Source organism: Argiope bruennichi, chromosome 10, assembly GCF_947563725.1.
Source record: "Argiope bruennichi chromosome 10, qqArgBrue1.1, whole genome shotgun sequence".
Classification (NCBI taxonomy): Eukaryota; Metazoa; Arthropoda; class Arachnida; order Araneae; family Araneidae; genus Argiope; species Argiope bruennichi.
The window spans coordinates 98,973,890-98,995,587 of record NC_079160.1 but is presented as its reverse complement, the minus strand read 5'-3'; the positions used below and the strand labels follow the sequence as shown (position 1 = coordinate 98,995,587).

Genomic DNA, 21,698 nt, shown 5'->3' with positions numbered 1-21,698 from the left:
AAAAATAAAAAAAATATCTCGTTGTAGTTTAAGGAAACTAGGTTTACAAGAGCCGTCAAATACAACACGAAGTTTAGTGGTAGTGCTGCTCTATTTTATAACAGCATGATACGGTAGATAATATACCTGAAACCATATGATTTAAAGTTTCATATTCTAGCATGAAATCCTTATATTGTCTACGAGCTCTTTATAGAAATTAAATTTTCGTTCCATGGATAACATACGTGAAATTGCCAAAGGTTTGGAGTCACCAAACTCTTCGGCTCTGTTGAAAATAGGCAATCGAACAACAAACTTCCCGTCATCAGTTATTAGATAATTCTCCTTGAAATAATTCTCACAAAACTCTTCAATCGTTAAATCTTGGTTTTTAATTGTTAATTCTTCTAATTCTCAAAAACGCTTCAGTGTAGCATAAATGTTATCCTCTTTATGTAAACTAATTCGATTAACACAAATGGAATGTGATGTACTACTTTCTGTTTTAATTCTGCCAGAAACTACCCAACCAAAAATAGTATTTTGTGCAACTGCATTTTTAAAATCAACAATTTGACCTGGCCGAAGCAGATAAAAGAAATAATCAGCATCTCTTATTAAATTTATTTGTTTATGTGAACTAAAATTGGGGTCAGCAAGATTAATTGATTTCAAATGATCGGAGTCTTTCTTTACTGTCTATCTTTTCCAAAGGCAAATGCGAAGTTAATTTATCAAGAATATAAAGCTTGTATTAAAACGCAATTTTTTTTTTCAACTCAGAATCAGAAAATAATTTAATATTTACATAACTGCGAGTCGTAGCTACTTTTGAATCACCAAGTTCCTTAACGCAAATGCGACCATTTTTTCTAGGGATATTTAATTGACGAACAAATGATTCACTTATAAAAGGAGCCTCACTTCCGCTATCAAAAAGAACGTAGCACTCGTGGCCTTGAACGGATGAATCATACACCTTCACTGCAGCAGTTGGTAAAAATGAAATAGTTTGACCTTGCACAAAAAAGCTGGAAATATTTACTGCTTCATCAGCGTTATGAATTTGTTCATCCTACAGAGTTATATTTGAAATCTTATATTATTATTTCTAATTTCCTCGTGCAATAAAGTATGATGTTTTCCTTTACAAATATGGCACAAAGATTGTGATGGGCAGAATTTTACCCGATGAAACGCCATACAGTTGAAATATAAGGAATTCTTACGGACGACATTTTTTCTAGTTGAAATGTTTGCTCCTTTAAATTTATAACACTTGACAAAGAATGAGAACCATTGCAGTAATGACATTTAAGAATTGAATGTTTATTAAGGCATTAAACAGTCTTAACAGCACAATGGTTTATGTGAACTACTCGCTTTTCAAAATTATGATCATTTAGCATTTCGAATGGCACACATCTTGAGTTTAAGAACTCCAAAAAGATTCAAAAGTAGGAAATTCCTCTTCGCCAATCTTTTGTGACCATAAATGGCGCGTTTCAGAATCTACTTTTTCTAATAATAAATGAATTAACCAAACATCTTTAGACGATATGCTTTTTCACCAAGCGATTTTAATCCACGAATAACTTTATCAGAAGTATCAGCTAGTTTTCTTAAATTAACAGAATCAGAATTTATTACACTGAGTTGTTCTAGGAATATTCTTACAAATGACGTAACTATTTGATTTTTACGGTCGTACCCGGACAATAATTTACTCCATGTCTCAACATATGTTGTTTCTGAAATCGGAATATGCTTAATGATATTGGCTGACTCATCATTTAAGAGCCCTATCAAATATTGAAATTTCTGAATATTAACCAACGAATGATTATTGTGCTCCGTCGCAAGATACAAATTTTTAAAAGTGTGCCATTCGGTATATTTACCGTTGAAACTAAGAATATTTAAATGTGGCAATTTAAAGTTCGCCCAACTGGCGTGGGATTAACAGTCGAAGCAACTCCGTTAATTGTCTCAATGGCAGATTGATATATCACTTTCGTTTATTTTGTTTCGAATTCGGGTAAAGTTGCACCGTATTCATCAAATTTTTTATGTTCAACTTTCTCCAACAGCGCCTTTAATTCAGTAAGGTTTAATTGAGCATTAAAGCCCTAATAAAAGTGAAGTTTAGTGTGCCCCTTACTGCTCCAAGGATACCAAGTCGCCAATAGAGATGGCGGACAAAGTAAACGGAACTTCTGCGGAACAGTTACGGTTACCACTTTCTTCAGTATAATTATGATTTTTTTACTGCTAAGTATTTTTTTTTTCAGACCGGCTGCACCGGTCTGTTGGGTGTAGAGCAAAAGTTAGAGCATGCGATGTCTTCGGCATCTGTAGAAGGCACCGGGCAGAATTTTTTAACTTAAAAAACACATCCTACGGCTTTGCTAGTAGCGGGAACCTAGTAGCTTCGCTAGCACTATGAACATAAGGACTGTGTGAATAACAGGAACAGTACATAATCGCAATAGAAAAGAAAGAATGAAGGACGTTATAGGAACGGATTTCAGAGGGAATTTTAAAGAATTAATGCATTTACTTGATTTATTTAATCAGTTGTCTTGGCAGGGTACGATCGGGATATTTCTCTGAAGAATCGGCGTACTTTTCCTGTTATCGCGACGTTGTTTAGTCTACGCCACATATACTCTGCCATGTAGTCATCGAATTCTCCGGCTACATGGTTTGTCCCTTGTAAAGATCTTTTAATGGCACACCAGTTTCCCTCGATAGAATTTGCGTGGGCTCCAGTTTTCGGGTCTTTAAACGTCAGACTGTGGTTCACCGTTAAATGCTGACAAACTTCATTATCGAGAGTTATACGATGCTCAGCTGTCTGAAGTAATGGTGCTACTCGGAAGAATACGTCTTTTTATAACTTCAAGTAAAACATCTGCACTTCTTTCAGGCACTACTTCAAAAAAAAAAGTCTTTCGTATATCTGACTAATCCTCCAAACACCCATTGCCCTTCCACTCGCTTTCTTTTAATGTATTTTCTCTTTCCAAACCTACTTTCATCAATTTCAACAATCTTTCCAATCCCCCGATTTTTCCATCAAAGGCTAAACAAACATCCTCACACACTCCTCTACAAAAATTTATCCGATCAGTCGCCGTTCTTGCTGCAGCATTCAAATCATTCACAATACTTTCACGCCTCATTCAGTTTAACCACATATACGTCATGCATAAAATTATACCTAAATACAAATGACTTTTATCGAACCAGGAACCCTTTCGTACAGACTTTTTAATATGGTGCGGATTCAATTCTTTCTTTCTGCAACACCAGATCTTTCCATCGGTTCTCTCATCCAAATCAATCAATTTCACCACACACCGGACATACACAATTAGAAGCAATCAAACCATTCTCCATACAAAATTTCAAACAAGCATCCTTTCCCAATTTCATGAACTCGTGCATGTATATATATATATATAATTCTAATTTTAATTTAATTAATTTTCAAGATTTTATCTTAATTTAGCCCATAGTAACTTCATTCTAAAATATTCTCTTATTTCGTGTTCCAATACACTCATTACGAAACTATGTTATGAACAAACTAAATATCAGCAACTTTCACAGCATACATTTCATAAGAGCTTGAAATATGAGGAGTTTTTACTTATCAGTCAGAACAGTATCTATACTCGCAACATGGCAATTTCCAATAAACTGTCCTCACCTGGGGAACCAAATAATTGTTACAGATCAAATTAAAAGCTTCTATAAGTACAAACATTTAATTTCCATTTAGAATAATGTTTGACAGAACGCCTGCAGCAGAGTGCAGCTCAAGCCAATAAAAAGCAACACTACAGCTGTTGCCAAGAATATAAAACAAATTGAACATTATATTGGTTGCCAGATACAATGTCATACATTTAAATGATAATAAAAAAAAACCCCACAGACAGCACAGAAAGGGGGGGGGACGAGAACAGAACTAATAAAATAAAGGCAATTATAATTAAAATTACAAATACATCCAACACAATATATGAATTTTAGTATACCTTTTTTTCTCCAGTATCTACTGGACTAAATCTATCAACTAATATGCTATTTTTTAGTTTATGTGCATGAAAGTATAAAATTGTTTAGCCCATATAAAAGAACTTTGAATTTTGATATTTTTTCTGTGCAATTAATAATTTTCTTTTGAGAAAAAATTTAATAAAATTAACATAATATTTATTTAGTTAATAACTTATTTACATTTAATAATTTTCTAACTAATAATCATCATTTCATTGTGAAACTAATTTTATTTCTTTATGTAATAATTAAAATACAGGAATCAGTATAATATCTTTAATAAATAAAATGGTTCAATGGTTGCATCAATTTAAATTTGTATACCATTTGGGAAAATAAACTAGATATAATGTAAAGAATATAAGCTTTTCATAATTATATCAATTCTTTTTCTTCTTCAAAACTTTTAGTTGCACAACTCAATATTCTTTTGCACATAGGAAGTGAACATTCAATATTTTATAATATAATAAAATTATTTAAATTGTTATTTCTATTGGATTTTAATAGCACATTAAAATTATTTGAAAAAGAAAAACACAACTGATTTGATCTAATTCTATTTATTATCTCACACTTTTATTTACAAAAATACATAATATACATATTTTACATTTCAATTATTTAATTGAAATGTAAAATGATCTTATCATTTACAAAGATGATAAAACATATTTACAGTAACAATAAATGCTTGAAAAAATGTAATATTTCAGATTATAATTTAAATTGTTAAGTTCTTTTTTCCCTTTCTTCCTTAATAATAATGGCCATGAATTTTTGCCTGCTTTTAAAATAATTAATCCGAAGAAAGCAAAATAGCACTGAAAACTCTATTTTTGCTAATCACAATTAAAATAATTTACTAATAAACAAAAATATTTTCATGAATTAAACTGAAAATCTCCTGGTTTAGGAACTGTTTCTTTAATTAAATAGTTAGTAAATACATAACACTGTTCATGTTTCCTGCAACAGTGTAACAATAAGGCTTTCATGAATGAGGCCTTTTAGTTAAGAATAAGAATTTTCTTACAAAAAAAAATGAACTTTTAGTATAATTGGTACCTTTTAGAAAGAAAAACAGTGCTAAGGTACAATCTGATTAAAACAAAATTAATACAGAAAAAAAAGGACATTTTTGCAAAATATCATGATTTAAACCAGTAAAACTAAAAACCACTAAGCCTATCATTTTTTTTTTTAAATTCTGAAACAAAAGTATATAAACTAACAAAATACGATCAGCAATTTTTTATACATTTCATTTTTTGATAAAATAGGTAATTTAATTATTGATGTATTAAAAATAGTCTCATAATATTTACTAAATATAAATGATAAGCAACAGGATTCTACAAAAAACACTGGAAAAATAAATTGACGTTTATTTAACAAGTGTGTTAATCCCAAACTGTTTGTAAAACTGTAGTAAATTCTCACAGACTTGTTGTTTCAATAATATCATCTTTCACTCAGAAAAATCAGAAAGCAAAATAAAATTTGAGCCGTGTTTCTTTATTAATTTTCATTTCTAATTTCAAAACAGGAAAGCTTTTTTTCTCTCTTTTTTTTAAATCTTATATTGAAGGCTTCAATAAAGGTTGCAATTTTTCAGTATGATCAATATTCATTTCAATTCCAATAATTATAGTTACATTTAATTTTTTATTGAAATGCTAACAAACTCTCTTAAATCACAATCTGTGATCAAAGTTTCAAGATAGCCATAGAAGTATTGATCTGTGTGAAGATCGATACTTCTATGCGGAAAGAAGTGAAAAAATTAAAAATTCCAACTGCCAATTTCTTAATTTGGGTTTAAAAATAGTGTTTTCAAATAATTATTAGAATTTTAAGAGCATTGTTATTCTTTCTAAAGGAAGTAAAATCAAAACTACATATCTGCTTTTGCAGAAAACTATTTGGAAACAGTTAGTGAAATGAAAATTAATTCTAAAATAAACATTTTCAGTTAGTTTAACTAATTGTTACCGAGGGGGTGGTGGAAAAAAACCTATATTGCTGCATCTCTTCCAAAATGAACTAATCCATTCTTAAGAATAATTAAACTAAGGATTGAAGAAAGATGATTTTTGTACAACAATTTTTACATAGTTGGTTACAATTTTCAAAGAGGCATCTAAAATTCATGAAAAGATAGGTAATTAAAATTCTATTGTTGAATCCTTTTAAAGTTTACGAAAACTTTTTTACAATACATTAAAACTAAGAAATACAATGCCTTACTTTTAGAATTTATTTTAAATATAAAAATAATCTGCAGGAATGGAAGATCATTAAGCAGACTTAAATTTCAAGTTATGTTGATGAATTTATTATTTTCAGATGAATATTTTTCATTTTGTTTAACATAAAGTAACTTTTATGAACTGTTTATATTATAAGAATGCACACATCCTGCTTTATTACCAATAACCATAGAGACAATGTCACCATCTCGATGTAATGCCACGGCTGTCGCATGAGCATCCTCATCTAACGCTGCACAACAGTATTCCTTTGTAGCACACCATAAAAAAGCACCTTCTGTACTAGTCACAGCTAAAAAGGGTTCTTTGTAGATTGCTTTAATGATCCTATAGAGGAAAATAAAGAAGAGCAATTAAAGGAATTTCATTCAATAAATTTATGCCATAAATTGTGCTAATTTTCTTTGAAAGAGGTGCAAGACAATTTTAAATTCTATGAAGAAATTTAAAGATTTGTGTTTGAATAATTTGAAAAATATTGATATATGATAATGTGCTCATTTTATATTTTTTAAACATTAAACTGATTTAAGTTTATAATGTGACTGTTTTTTAAAGTATTATAAAAAAAATGTATACTCTTGATGACCCTCAAATAGACTTACATGATTTTCAAAGTTCACAAAATGTGAAAATCCTACATTAATATGGGATTTTAATTGAATTAAACCAATTTTTTTATGAAATTTTTATTAAATAAGTCAATAAAACAAAATAAAAAGGTTTCATTTCACTTTCAGATAATATCATTTAAATTATGTTAATTCTGACTTTATATTTATGCATGCCATTTTTAAATTTTTATCAATAAGAACATTTTTGGAAATAGTCATGATGCATTGGAGGAATATAAGGTAACAAGTCCATCATATCATTAATTTTTATGTCATTAACAATGTTGTCACATATATAAAGATGAAGTAGAGAAATTCATTAGTAAAATTTTTTAACTAAATATAAAGACTTTGCAAAAGATGGACTTACAACTCTTTGCAAAATAGGTATATTTGTAATTTCATTAACTATGTAAATTGATATTGACAAAATGATATTGACATTTTGAAATATTTCTTTGAGAACTGGTTATAGAAAAGTCATAGCAGATTGCATTCCTAGTTATTATTAACTAACTTTTTGTTGAAAATGGACTTACACCACTTTTTAAAAAAAGTTCTTTATCTTTTTCTTTAAATAAAAAAGTAAAATTGTATATTTAGTCAAACATAAACTGATGTTTTTTTTACCAATATGTTTTCCACTGCTTCATTTTTTTTTTTTTTTACTCAATCTTACTGTCACTCATTATTTAAAATAACCATAATTAGAGAAGTAAGATTTAAATACCATAAGTGAAAAAGATATTGAATTTTTATTCCAACAATCACAAAAATCTATAGAAGGGATTGATACATATAATAAAGAGTAGCAAAAATCTACCAATAAATAACATTAAGCCTCTACTTAAAATATATATTAGTTATAATCAAATATTTTTAAACATTTCTCAGTTCTTCCATTTGGAATATATTAGAGTCATTTTGGAAATTTATCCAAATTAACACCCTGAGTGTCTTACCTTTGACTTTCTTGCAGAATTATAATATGGCAAGTTTTGTACTTCCTAATTTTGTACTTCCCAATTAGAACCCTCCCTCTTCTAAATGGGTTCAAAATTTGATGTATTTTTGCAATTTTTTTGATAAGCCTATGCACCAAATTTTATACATCTAAGTTCAAACCACTTTTGAAATATCATGCTCACATATATATATACATATATGAATCAACACATCAACAAACAGTCATCTCATTGGTGCAAAATTTGATCCATATTTATGATTCTATATATAAAATTTTTAATTATAAAACAATATATACCAAATTTTATCTACCTAAGTTGTCGTGTTTTGAAGTTGTGTTCCTATGCAAATGGATGGACAGACAAACATAATTACAAAAAAATGTGAATTTATCAAAATTTAGAAGCAAAATTTTCTGAAGCAATTTTTTCTTTTTGCAAGCTTTGCATAAAAGAAAATAAGAAGTGTATCAAACACGTTTAAGTATTCCAACAATACAATTAAAAAAATAAACAAACACTTGGAAAAGAAACAATTCAAATTACTGAAAATGATATTATCTATTTTATATACCTTTAACAAAAATAAAAGCAAGCAATAATTATACTGCTTCAAAATCCATATAAAATTCAAGTAAAGAAAAGCACATCAAAATGAAGTTATTTACAACTTCTGTAACTTCAGAAATATTACAATATTTTTAAAATTAAACTAACTATAACATTTTAATATCATCGTTTCTTATAATAATGATGAATGTGGATATGTCTTTGTGTATTGGCACTCTATAGACTAGATCATAAGACCTAGAGGAAACAAATGATACATATATAATTTGGTGGATGGAAATATGCTCATCAAAGTTATTTAAATATTAAGTACAAATTTGGCCTTTTTCTGTGATATTGCAGCACAAAAACAATTTTTGCAACATCTTAAAAGTCAAAAAATTATTGTTTTAAAACCTTTTTTTTTCTGCCATATAAATATTTTTGCTATTTAATCAATTGAAAAATATTTAAGTATGTTTTCCATCACAAATAGAGAGAATTGTAAAAATTCTGAATAAATATTAAATGTATCAGAAATGGTAATACAAAAACATACGAATTCTGTAAGAATACCAAAGTTATTTAATAAAAGTCATTATTAAAGTTGCGTATATTTTTTTACTTTTTATTTTACAATCTGAATTACAGTCCTATCCTTAATGCAAATCATTACTGACCAAGTAGATTTTAATATATTATATTGAAATATAGTAACTTACTATGGGAAGAATTTCAAAAAATTTAAATTTTAAATACTATTAACATAAGAAAAATGCTAAATTGTACATTGTCTTAAGATAGAAATTAGGTTACATTAAGAGGCAATAAATAGAAAAATGTGTCCATTTTCTACAAATTTTAGGGTCATAAAATAATAAAAAAAAATGACACAAAATAAAGAAAAAAGGCATAGTAAAATGAACAGAATGTTGAATACTTCTAAAATAATACGAATTATATATTTAACAAAATTTGAAACTTACAAATATTTTGCTAAAGAAGCTATTAATATCAAGTTTTATAAAATATTTAATTGAACATTTTAGTGATCATTATTCTTGTTAAATAAACTGGTCAACAAAGGTCACCTTTATATAAAGAATGCTACATATGAATTTTTATATTATTACAATAATAATACAAAGGTGTTTCTTTTTACAATCAAATTTCAGTCATAAAAAATAAAATTTACAATTTTTCTTTTGAATAGAAATATTTTAAAAAAAATTATGAGAAACCAAAATCAATGCAATCAAAATCAATCAATTACTTGTCTGAAAATATTGCTGTATCCCTGGCTGGACGGAGGTTGTATACCATTACTTTCTGACAAAATCCTGTAGCTAAATTAGCTGCAAGTAATTCACAGCTTTGAGAAGAATCAGCTTTGCATACTGCCATAAAGAAAACCAAACCCTAAAGTAAAAGAGTAAAAAATCATTAAGAAATATGGCCTAAACAATGCTTGAAAAACAATAATTGCAGTAATTTTTACACTCGAATACAGAAAAATTTTATAACTTTTCAAGAATTTTCCTAAGAAAATTCAAAGACTATAAAACAACATATTTTATACTAAAAAAAAAAAAAAAAAAAAAAAGGAAATAATAAATATAAATTAAACATTTCTCTTGATAAATGTTGAAATTCATAAAACACTTTCTAACTTAATATCTCTAGATGCTTAAGTGAATATTAAAGATTCCTGTTATGTCAACTTTCAGTTAGCAATCCAATACAGACAATTCAAAATGAGTTTGAAGACCATAATGCATCCTTAAAATTAACAATCACATGACTGCTACCAGATGCTAATTTCATACTAATGACAACTGGGTGACCACTGCACAAACAAATTCACATTCCGAAGGCAAAACCAAGTCACAGGTTTCCTCCCCCCCCCCAAAAAAAAAATTGGGAGATCCAGAATACAAAAAAGGGGGGATGGAATCAAAGTTTTCAAGGACCTTAAGAATTTTGAATGAATTATGAATCAATCATAATCTTGAAGATTTCAGGCTCCCAAATAACAATTATATTGAAGTATAAATTAGTTTAACAATAACTGCTTGTAGTACAAAACTTAGTCAATTTCAATCAATTGCATAAGTTACTGCATATAATAAAATAAACAATTTTGACAAAAACAAAACAGCATTAGAAATTTTTCCATGCTTAAAAAATTGACATCGTTTAAAAATGCACTGTAGAATTAATTCCCTTTTTTGCACAACTGCATTTAAGTACAATCACTATATTGACACATTTAATCGATAAAACAAAGGTTACATTCTGTAATTTACATCAATATTAGCTTTGGTTTCAAAATGGAACTTAATATATTTTTCTTATAAGAGACTTTGATAACACCAAGTTTTGTGAACAATTTTGATAAATAATCACACAATTATAAAAATATGAATTCGAAAGCTGGGAAATAAATAAATTATAAAAACGGAAAAATAATTAAATAAAATCTTTTTTGGATGTGAATTGAAATGAATTTAAAATTAAAGAAAATAATTTTTCCTTTTTTTTGTTATGCATATCCTTAAAGAGAATAGAACATTTTTTAAATTAACACACAGGAAATACTCATATTTAAGTGGATGATATGAATATAATATCTATAATAGGCCATAAATTCCATACTTAAATAAATATCATCATTTTTTTAAAATCTTATTTTGGTAAGACATAATTGAAAATCCGTTTGCTCTGTTAACTTTTCTCTTTTGAAGACTAAAATATTTTGTTATAATATGAATTATATATATGGCAAAATGCTTCGTTTAATATAATTATAGAGTATTACAATAATATTGTTGGTGAGTTTAACTCTAAATGAAGAACAATAATATACAATTGCATAAGTAAAGGTACATTACTTTTCAAAATAAATAAATATTGAAATGCAAATGGCATTAATTTATTCTCCCATTATTTTGTCATATGATTCTATTTGAAGCTTGCAAACAATTTGTCTTTATAAAATGTTTCCTAAACACTAGCAAATTCATCAAAATGGTTCAGCATTCTTGGCAAGGGTATGATACTCTTTTTTGGCACTAAAAGGGTTAATAATAAATGCATTTCTTTATAGCAACCAATATAAAGACACACTTAAAGACTATAACAATAATCATTCTCACATTTTCTATAGTCGCCCAAATACAGTTTTCAATGAAGAAAGTATCAGAAGATTGAAGATTCACAGATGTCACAAGACGAGCCTCCAAAACATGCCTATAAAATAATAGAACAGAAAAAAAAATCTACATTAAACAAAAAAAAACAAAAAAAAATCAAATAATGCCATTAAATTTATTTTAAATAAACAAGTCATTTAAGAAATGCCCTTTACATATTTATGATAATTTCTTCATACAAATTTATTTTATTTTAAAACCTCCTTGGGCAATTTCTTTATTTCGAATATGAAGTATAGAATTCAAATTGTACTATCGTAATTTATATAATTAAAACAAAATTCAACTCTCTTAGCTGCTACCTTATCTAAATAAATAGCAAAATGAAGACATGAATTCTTAAATATTAACAATGTCAATTCCATGTAACTGATATTTAAAATAATTCTAATAAGAAAATTGAAAACCTGATAAAATTTAAAAAAACAAATGAAAAAAAATGGAAATTTTAAAAATTAAGAATTTAAAAACTTTTGCATTATTTGTTCAGAATATTAATCAGAAAAAAATGATAGTGAATAAGTCCTTGAATGCTTTATTATTTTACTCTAATTATCCTTTTAATATTTATTATAGAACCATCAAATGTTAACACAATTATCGCTAATCTATTGTCTTAAATTTCTTCAAATGAATTTTTACATGATGCTGAATATGCATACCATACATAAAGAGTTGATTCACTTGTTCCCATTAAAGCATTGGGCAATTTTTCTATGCTGCACAAACTCTTCAGATTGCCAGCAGTAGAACCCAAAACTGCAGTCAGAAGTCTTGGATTCTCTTCTAGGCAGTTGAAAACATGCACAAAAACTTCAAACCTCTCGTTATTTTTTTGAGCAACAGCAAATTTCAAGCCCTCAAGACCACAGAGTAAAACAGCATTATCTGAGCATCTAAACAAAGAAATTTTATTTGATCAGTATGAAGCACAGCATCACAATTATTTCTAAGTTAAAATGGATCTTAGAGTTTCAATCTGGGGTAATTAAAAAGAGGATTCTCAATCTATGGTATATCACATTATTTTTGCAATAGAGTTTTTCATAAAAAAATAATAAAAATTTAACAAATGCATCATGCATTAAGAACGTGTCTGTATGTGTACAAATACGCAATATCAATTAATTAAAAGAATCCACAATGGCCAATTTTTCAAAAAATTAAAATATAAATTTTAAAATGCTTATGTTATTTTATAGATTACTAATTTAGGCAAAATATTCTCAGTAGTATTAACTGTGCACCCAACAAATCAAGCTTATATATTTTACAAACTGCACAAAAATCATTTACTTAAAAAAATTGAAGAAAAATACATTACTTGTTTTTTAACCAGTGAGTATATTCCATTAATTTAATAACTTTTCGTTCCTTTTCAAAAAGTAAAAATTGGAGGCAATACATTTCATTACTTTTTAAAAGCATAACTAGAACCAAATAATCATTGTCTGTTGAGCAACAAACATCTTTTAATTGAAGGTTCTGAAAGAAATAAAAAAAGAAACCATTAGAACTAAAAATGGAAAGGAAATAGTATCAGTGTAAATTCAATGATATACAATATATTTTTATTTTATAATGTAGCATGAGCAAAAATAATTTTTATACTTTAATAAAATCACATTCATACATAATATTAATGTATAATATTATAACATAATATAAATACTATTATATGAATACATATAATATATTTTAGTTTGTTTATAATTACTCAAGTGATAGAATATAAGTATGTCAGCTCTCTCACGAACACAACAAATCTTATAGAAGATTAACATTTTTTTAAAGCATTACTTCATCAATGTATCAATGATATTTCATCCCATTCTACAATTTAAATTAGATGGAACTATTGGACTGACATGGTAAATAATTGAACCTCAGACTTTTTTTATATGATTTTGTGGTAATTACTTCTGAGCACAATTTTTCTTAATTATTTATTTTGAAACAATACATAATTCTTCCTTTTATATTGCTGAGAAAATTAACATTTTGATTACTACCAACAATAAATTCTGGTTTGAAAAATATTTAAAATTATTAAATAAAAATATCAACTGAGTTCATTTTATCATTCATATAATCATAATAAATATATGGATAATATAAAAATATGGATAATATAAGTTAATTTCTATTAATTTAAATATTCTTATTTGCTTGACAGTAAAATATTTTTAATAATAAGACATATTTAATAAATTTTGTTTAAAATATTCAATTAAATTGTTAACACTTGCATATAAAATTTCATAATAATGATTTTGATCTTAAAAAAGTGTATATAAACAAATAAGAAAATAATAATAATAAAAAAATTACAACCAAGATATTGCTATATAAGAAAATTAGAAAGAGGATCAAAAAGAGAGTATTTAAATAAATCAAAAGAAAATATCAACATACATCACCAACTTCATGAAAAAAAACTTTTGACCAATCTTTATTTTCTTCTTGTCGCCAAATCTGAATCCAAGTAATATGCTGAATAAAAATATAGCTGCTATGACTGAAATTTACAAACTTTATATTTTGGACTACTTCATCAATATCACTCTATAAAAGAAAAGAAATTTCATTTTTATTTAATAAAATAACTAACTAATTAATTCAAAACCAATAAAGAAGATAAGAAAAGTGAAAATGTAATTTAAGAACATGATTTAAGATTTGAAATAATATTAAGAAATTAGATACTTATGGATAAGTTAATACATATATTCTTGTGACATAATTATGTTAAAACAAATAGCAAATTATAAACTAATAGCAAAGGATATAAATTTAACATTAAACCTAGTTCAAAAACAAACAACAATTTTCTAATGTTTCAATATACTGGCAAACCGATTATCAGTACATTTAGTGTTAACAGTTAAAAGCAATAAAATCAATGCATAGAAACACGTGCTATGTTTTAAGTATAATATATTGCAAATATAAAAATTAAAGAAAAATCTGTTGTAAAAGAAAGAAAGAAGGGGAAAGAAAAAAAAAAGAATTCTCACTGTTAGATGATGTTTGATATACCAGTCTTATAGAAAGATGTACATTAAATTTAACAACTCACTTTAACCTAAGTTACACTATTCAAATGCTGACTATTGATGCTTAAAACCAATATTCAGTGTTAATGCTTAAATAAGTATACCTAAATTCTATTAAAAAATATATAAATAATGGATACATACATGAAACATATGAGTTAATGTAACATTTGAAGGAGAATATCCTATAATTTCTTTAGCACTGGGTGGATATCTTTCCATAGAGAATTTTTCAGTTAATAGTTCAGGAAAAATTTTCTGATTTCCCAGATCCTGAGTATCATCTGCTTCAAGTAAAACAGTCTCCTGAATTGTGTGTAGCTGATCTAAAGTACCACTTAGGGCTTCTGAAAACTGCTCATTCAGAAAATTAACTTCATTGTATTTTTCAGCATAATTCGAAGTCACCTGCCCAAAAATTTGCAAGGAATCTGTTGCAGCTCCAGTAAGAACTTCATCTTTTGAACTGACAGATATGGGATGGTTTGAATTTGGTTCATGTTTCTGTTTAAGGCAAATTTTATTTTCAATAATTGTGTCAACTTCATTGCTATGTGAAGATTCAAAAAACTCAGTCTCAGGAATAGTAAATATTTCAGTATCAAGAACACAAACTTCTGTATTATTTTCAACATTTGTATCAGGGTGGTTATTTTGCTCTTCCATTAAATGTCCATTATGAGAAGATACTGAAGCAGCAATCTTCTCCTTACTTGATTCATTCAACAAACTGTCTGCTGTATCTGAAACTTCTAATGACATTGATGAATTGAAGTCAATGTCAGCAGTCAAAGCATCATCAACTAAGCCATTATCAGATATATCAATAGTTTGCAAAAGAGCAACAGGTTGATTCACAGATTCTCTACTTACAATTTCATTTTCATTAACATATTTATAGTTCAGTTCTGTTTGATGAGAATGTGAGACACTGGAATCAAGCAAACTTGGAGTTTGATTTCCAATAACTTCAATCCCATCGTCGGCATTATCCCAATGAAACTCATTATCAGGCCAGACCTCTGCGGGATTTGGGGAATCAAATGATGGTTGACTATCATGCTTGGATGGAATTGATGAATTTTTCACCACTGTATTTTGGGGTGGTAGAACAAGTTCTTTCATTGTCACATCCTCAACAGATTTTGTAGCTGATATTGCACATTCAATCTTAACTTCAGGAACTTTATTTCCATTTTCTGTATTTTCCCACTGCATCTCATTTTCAGGCCATATATTTGTAGGTTTCTGGGAATCAAATGAGGTGTGTTTATCAGACATGGATAAATCAGATGAATTTCTGTTTGCTGAGTTATGGGATGGTAAGATAACTTCTTCCACTGATATCCGAGTTGAGTTAGATAAATTATCTGGTACTTCACAAAAATTATCAAGTTCTTGAGAATAAGAAGTTTGTACTGCATTAACAGAAGAATCAATAGTTTCTAAGTCTTTAATTGAATATAAAGCAATATCAGAAATATGAGAGCTTTCAGCATTATGTTTAACTTCTTTCAGTATATTAGATGGATGTTTATTTAATAAATCTAATTCATTACGACTTTTTAAGGATTCAGATTTTTTGATATCATTCTGTTCAGAAGTTAATGAAGAAGACACCATGCTGTTTATGCAGTTTCTTAAAGATACCATATTTGACACATTGCTCACCAGATTAGGAGCCAATTCTGCAAAATCTCTGCGCTTTACACTATGTCTGATGTTTGTATTAATATTATCATCTTCCTCCCCAATAAATAAGCTGCATGACATAAAACAAGTCATGTTATGTGATAAAGAATCTTCATTACAATCATCTGATGTCTTACTTGAAGTTACAGAATTTCCATTTATGCCATTCAAAGGCTGCTCAGTTTTATCTGAGAAAACACAATCATTATGATTCAAAACATCCTTAATTTCAGAAACTTCTTTAGTGCAAATATCTGTAACATCTGAGATATCTCCCGATAGTTTGAATTTCTTTTTATTTTCAGCAGAATTTTCTGTACTATCTCCACTTTCAGAAGTTGGCCGCTTCTTCATTTTTCGCTGAATCTCTTCAAGATCATTCAGTGGATTATTTAAACAAAAAGAGCCAGAAATATCCTTCATATTCTGATTCAATATCTCATTATCAGTTGAATTTTCACTAAACAAATCAGAACCAGTTTCTGAAGGATTATTTTGAATCTTTTTCATTGGCACTAGTAGGATATTATTATTTACAGAAGTATTTTTTATATTTTGGCCCAATTTTTCTTTGTCAATAGAATGTTTGCTAAATGAATCACAACCATTTTCTGAATGATCATTTTGGGCTCCTTTACTTGGCAATTCTAGGATATTCACAGCTGAACTTAATAAACTTTTATCTAGACATGTATTACTTGAATTAGATTCAAAATTTAAACTAGAACTACTATTATTAGTTTTAATAAAACTTCTGCATGTCTCTTTTACTGCAGAGTGAATAACGTTGTGAGTGCAACTATTTAAAAATGAAGAGCTGGAATTATTTAAATCTGTAATATTTTCTTTTTCCTCTGAATGAGTTGATACTGAATGGTTTTGTATACTTTGTAATGGAGAGACTGGAGCCGATACATTTTCGATACTAGTAGAAGCAGTTTCTTTTCCTTGGACATGTACTAGTTTCTAAAAAATAAAAGAAGTGAGAAAAATGATAAATAAGACGACAGGTAATATATCTAAAAACCATTTTAAAAGTCTCATTTAAACTTGAGCCAGCTTTTACAATTAACTATGTCAGCCAAAAATCCAATCACAAAATTTAAAGAGAACAATAACACTTTACACCATTCATTTTTATCTTTGAAAGATCCAAAAATAATAAATTACAGTTAAATAATTCCTTTTTCTCTTTAAAAGATATATATAAGTAAAATTTACTTTACAAATATTTAATATACTGCCAATAAAAATGAATTATATGAAATTATTGCTATTTAAAATAATTTACTTAATTTTTAAACAAATATTTTTTAAAAATTTATATAATATAATTGACCTAAAATGGGCATAAAAATAATAACAAAGTAGTGGACAGTTTTTGATATGAAAGATTATTAGTTATATGAATATATATATTATTTATATATTTTAAAATCCTTTTTTAAGGTATGAATAGATTTCAAAGTATTTTAACACTGATCAACCTACTTCGCTTAAAAATAAGCATTGGTAGCTCATTTTACAAAAGACTTACAGAAAAAGTTATTTATTTTCCCTATATATATCTGTAATGAATAAGCCAATAAAAAATTGCTATTCTATATTTATAATTATTTAATGGAGCATATATATAATGTAATATCTACATTTCCAAGTTATATTTTATATCAAATAATTGCAAAATGCAATACAACTAAAATAATTTTTTAAAGGGAAGGAAAATAATCATTATTGATAATAAAAATACAGAGTAAGCATGATTAATATATTTCACATATATAGTTTAGATTTATGACCCTCTATATATCTTTACAATGAAATCAAATTAATAGATATTAATTTTAGAAATACATGAAATTTTTAATAGAAATATGAATGAGAATATCAAAAATTTGAAAGTCATGATACATAGAACAATCAATAATAATAAATAAAACATTCATTATAAATAATTAATTATTTTTGTATTTCCTAGTAATTAGGTAAAATAAGTAATAATTAAAAATTATTCACTGTTATATTACATCAAATATTAGAATATAGAAGAAATTTATAAATTTTCCAAAATTGTTACAAAAATTCAAAGGACTATGTAACATTATCTTTTCACTTTTATAAGGTTTTACATTTTTAATTGAAAGTGCAAGCCATTTTTACAAGAAGAATAATTTGGTTTCTAGGCTAAATTATATATAAATTGCATCATCAAAACGAATTTTCAAAAATTTCATTCATTTCTCCTATGTTTAAGAACATATAATATAATAAAAATACTACATTTCCATTGAATGTATTTTTTTTTATTTTAATATATCTTGAATTTGTAGCGGATTGTTATGAGCCAGGATAGAACCTGGGATCTTTTGGTTCTCAGCCTAGTAACATGACCACAATACCGAGTAACAGCGTAGCTGTTGCTGGCTTATAAGCTTTCACCACAGACTCTCCCTCCAGTGAGTCGGAGGTGAGACGAACAATATGGCTGTTGAGTGGTGATGTATTTATTAGCTATTGAATCTAATGTGCCTGTACCCATTTGAGTAGCACCAAGCGTTATGGCGAGCATGTGAGATGAGTGGTTATTGTTGCGTCAAGTGAGTCTGATGACTTAGTGTTGCCGTGTCAAACGAATCTGATGACTTTGGGTTGATGCGGGTAGATGACGCCACAACAGCTGTACGAAGGTTGAAGGTTCATCATTCGAGGTCACCAATGTGGCGAATTGGTATGAGTGAGGATAGAACCTGGGAACTTGTGGTTCGCAGCCCAGTAACATGACCACAATACAAAAGCAATTGCCCGTGTAGCGTAGCTGTTAACTGCCTTATAAGCTTTCACCAGAAATTCAACTCATAACCAAATATTATTTTTAAAATTAAAAATCAAGATGACGTTATAACACTTCTTAAGATTCAAAATTCTCATGCATTTAGTGATGCAGAACTGATTGGTGACAGGATCTTGATTTTAAGACCAGAGGGACATAAGTTCAAGACTTAAATTCATCAAGATCTCTATGTAAGGTGGGAAGGCCTAGTGTCATTTAAATCTATTGTGCAATAAATTTCCTAAAACTGATAGGGTGTATAAATTTCATGCAATAATAGCTGAGGCATATTCTTCATCATTACACTATTAGAAACACAGTACATTTGAGGGGTGGGGTGGAGGGAATCAAGTATAATTTGAAAATAGAACATAAATGTAATTGAATTAAAAAATTAATATCACTTGCAACAATTATTAAACAAAATAAAATAAATAAGTACCTTTAATTTTTTTAATTTGCGTGCTTTTTTCTTCTTCAGTTCTTCTAGCTGCTCCAAAAGCTAAAAATAAAAGAAAATATCTTGCATACTTTGAATGTGTTTACAACAATTTTCACAGATACTGAATTCTAAGGTGTAAAATTTTAAGAGTGAATGCAGTTAAAGACACCTTCTTTTAAGTGAATTCCCCCCCCCAACATGTACAAGTTAAAAATTCTTCAAATTAATCATATATATATATGGATATAAAGATCTGGTAAGTTATATGACAGCCACATTCAAATATATCAAAAAGGCCTTATTTCAGACTCTCTGTTAATTTTGTACTAATAAATAACAGAAAACTGCCTAAGCCCATTTTATATTCTACACAAATGTGAGAGCATCTGAATATCATATATATGTCAGGCAAGTGCAGATATATCCTTCACAAAATTTGGTTCCCAAGTCCTACCACCAGATTACAACATTTTTTTAATATCAATAATGAATAAGAATAATAAAATGCATGATATTAAAACAAAATAACCAAAAATATCTAACTGTTTGTTAAAAATGCAATACAATGACAAATTATTTTCAAACTTCTAATCTACAGATACATTTCCAATCACTGACATTTCTTTTCCTTATCAGGTCATTACTTTGATATTTATTGCTAGTCTTAGAGAGTGCTTTAAAAAAAGAATTTTTCAACATACAGTACATGAAACATGTTAAATGTTTTAACATGCAAACGGAATACATTTTTCAATGCAATTTGGAAATGGTTAATAGTTCCAACATTATCAATTTCATAAAAATACATACCTTGGCTACATAAACATCAGAATCATTTGGCTCCATACTTTTAATTCTTAAATAGTTTTTTTACCTATAATTGAAGAAATAAATACAAATTTATTTCATGAAATTCACCCACATAGCAATTAAAAACATCTATCAATAACGATATTAATTATTTTGGTACCGATATTTTCATCCGTATTCAGTCTGGTGCAGTTACCTTATTAATAAAGTATTAATAGCATCCTTGCATATAAATAATCTGGGAATTAAAATAGCTTACACAGTTTTCTTTTCTTATTGTAGCGCCTAACCTGTGACGGCCAGATTAAGGATTTTCAAGGATAATTGTGTATTAGCTGTACACCATTGATAAGCATTAGTTATGAAACAGCCTATTAACAAGTAATCTTTGATAATATTTTTAACGAGTAACCACCCGAAAAACTGCAGTTAATAGACAGGTACCAGATTAAGTAGCTTTATAAATGATAAATAGTGTTTTTAAGTGACTTTGAAAATATAACTTTTTCTTTTCATAAAATCCTCATACTAAAAGCATATTTGAAATTTTGTTAAATTTTAATCAATTAAAATGTTTAAACTTTTAAATTACGAATATTTTAAAGTGTCCAAAGAAGATTTAATTGTTTATTAGATTTCATTTTATGTTCGAATTAATTCAGAGAATCAGAAAAAATTGGAATGAAAATTCTAAAGATTCATCTTCAAAATTTAAAATATATATATATATTCTACAAATTTTATATAAATAATCATACGATTAAATTGTTAAAATGGTAGTTATTGAGGTACCACTTTAATAAACAAATTAATAAAATTAACAAAAGATCTATTATTTATACTTAAATAACTATTTCTGTCGAACATAAAAAAAAAGTAGTACATTTAAAAAAAATCGCACTTAAAAAAAATGAAGTCTTCTTACCTTGAAAAGAAATGCGCCAAAGTCCGGTACAATACTATCAAAGAAATTTATTTTCTATGTTTCTTATTGAAATGCACAGCATTAAGAATTCTGTTAACATCATCAAGAACAATCGGCACAAAACAAAATAAAAGTATTATATAATTATCATGTAAATTTATAATGCGGTTTTATTTTTAATAAATAAGTAATGAAAGCACAAAAAGAAAATTTGATATTGTTTACGTTTCAGAATTTTGAAGTTTTGGCGCTCGACAGACATGCCTAGACGCAATATTAC

The 21,698-nt window shown here is 27.5% G+C and overlaps 1 protein-coding gene across 2 annotated transcripts; it reads right to left on the bottom strand.

Moving 5' to 3' along the window:
• Positions 1-4,748: 4,748 nt before the first annotated feature.
• Positions 4,749-21,698, bottom strand: LOC129988927 (uncharacterized). Of its 2 annotated transcripts, XM_056097214.1 has the most exons (11): positions 21,644-21,668; positions 21,419-21,508; positions 20,494-20,557; positions 19,684-19,743; positions 14,864-17,377; positions 14,079-14,228; positions 12,988-13,148; positions 12,326-12,559; positions 11,607-11,700; positions 9,725-9,870; positions 4,749-6,650 (listed from the first exon to the last, which is right to left on the bottom strand). In XM_056097214.1, the coding sequence occupies exons 3-11, from the start codon at positions 20,527-20,529 to the stop codon at positions 6,437-6,439; spliced, it is 3,609 nt and encodes a 1,202-aa protein (XP_055953189.1). In that variant the 5' UTR covers positions 20,530-20,557; positions 21,419-21,508; positions 21,644-21,668; the 3' UTR covers positions 4,749-6,436. The 2 variants fall into 2 exon arrangements, with proteins under 2 accessions (XP_055953189.1, XP_055953187.1); XM_056097212.1 differs by having other exon boundaries at positions 21,419-21,698.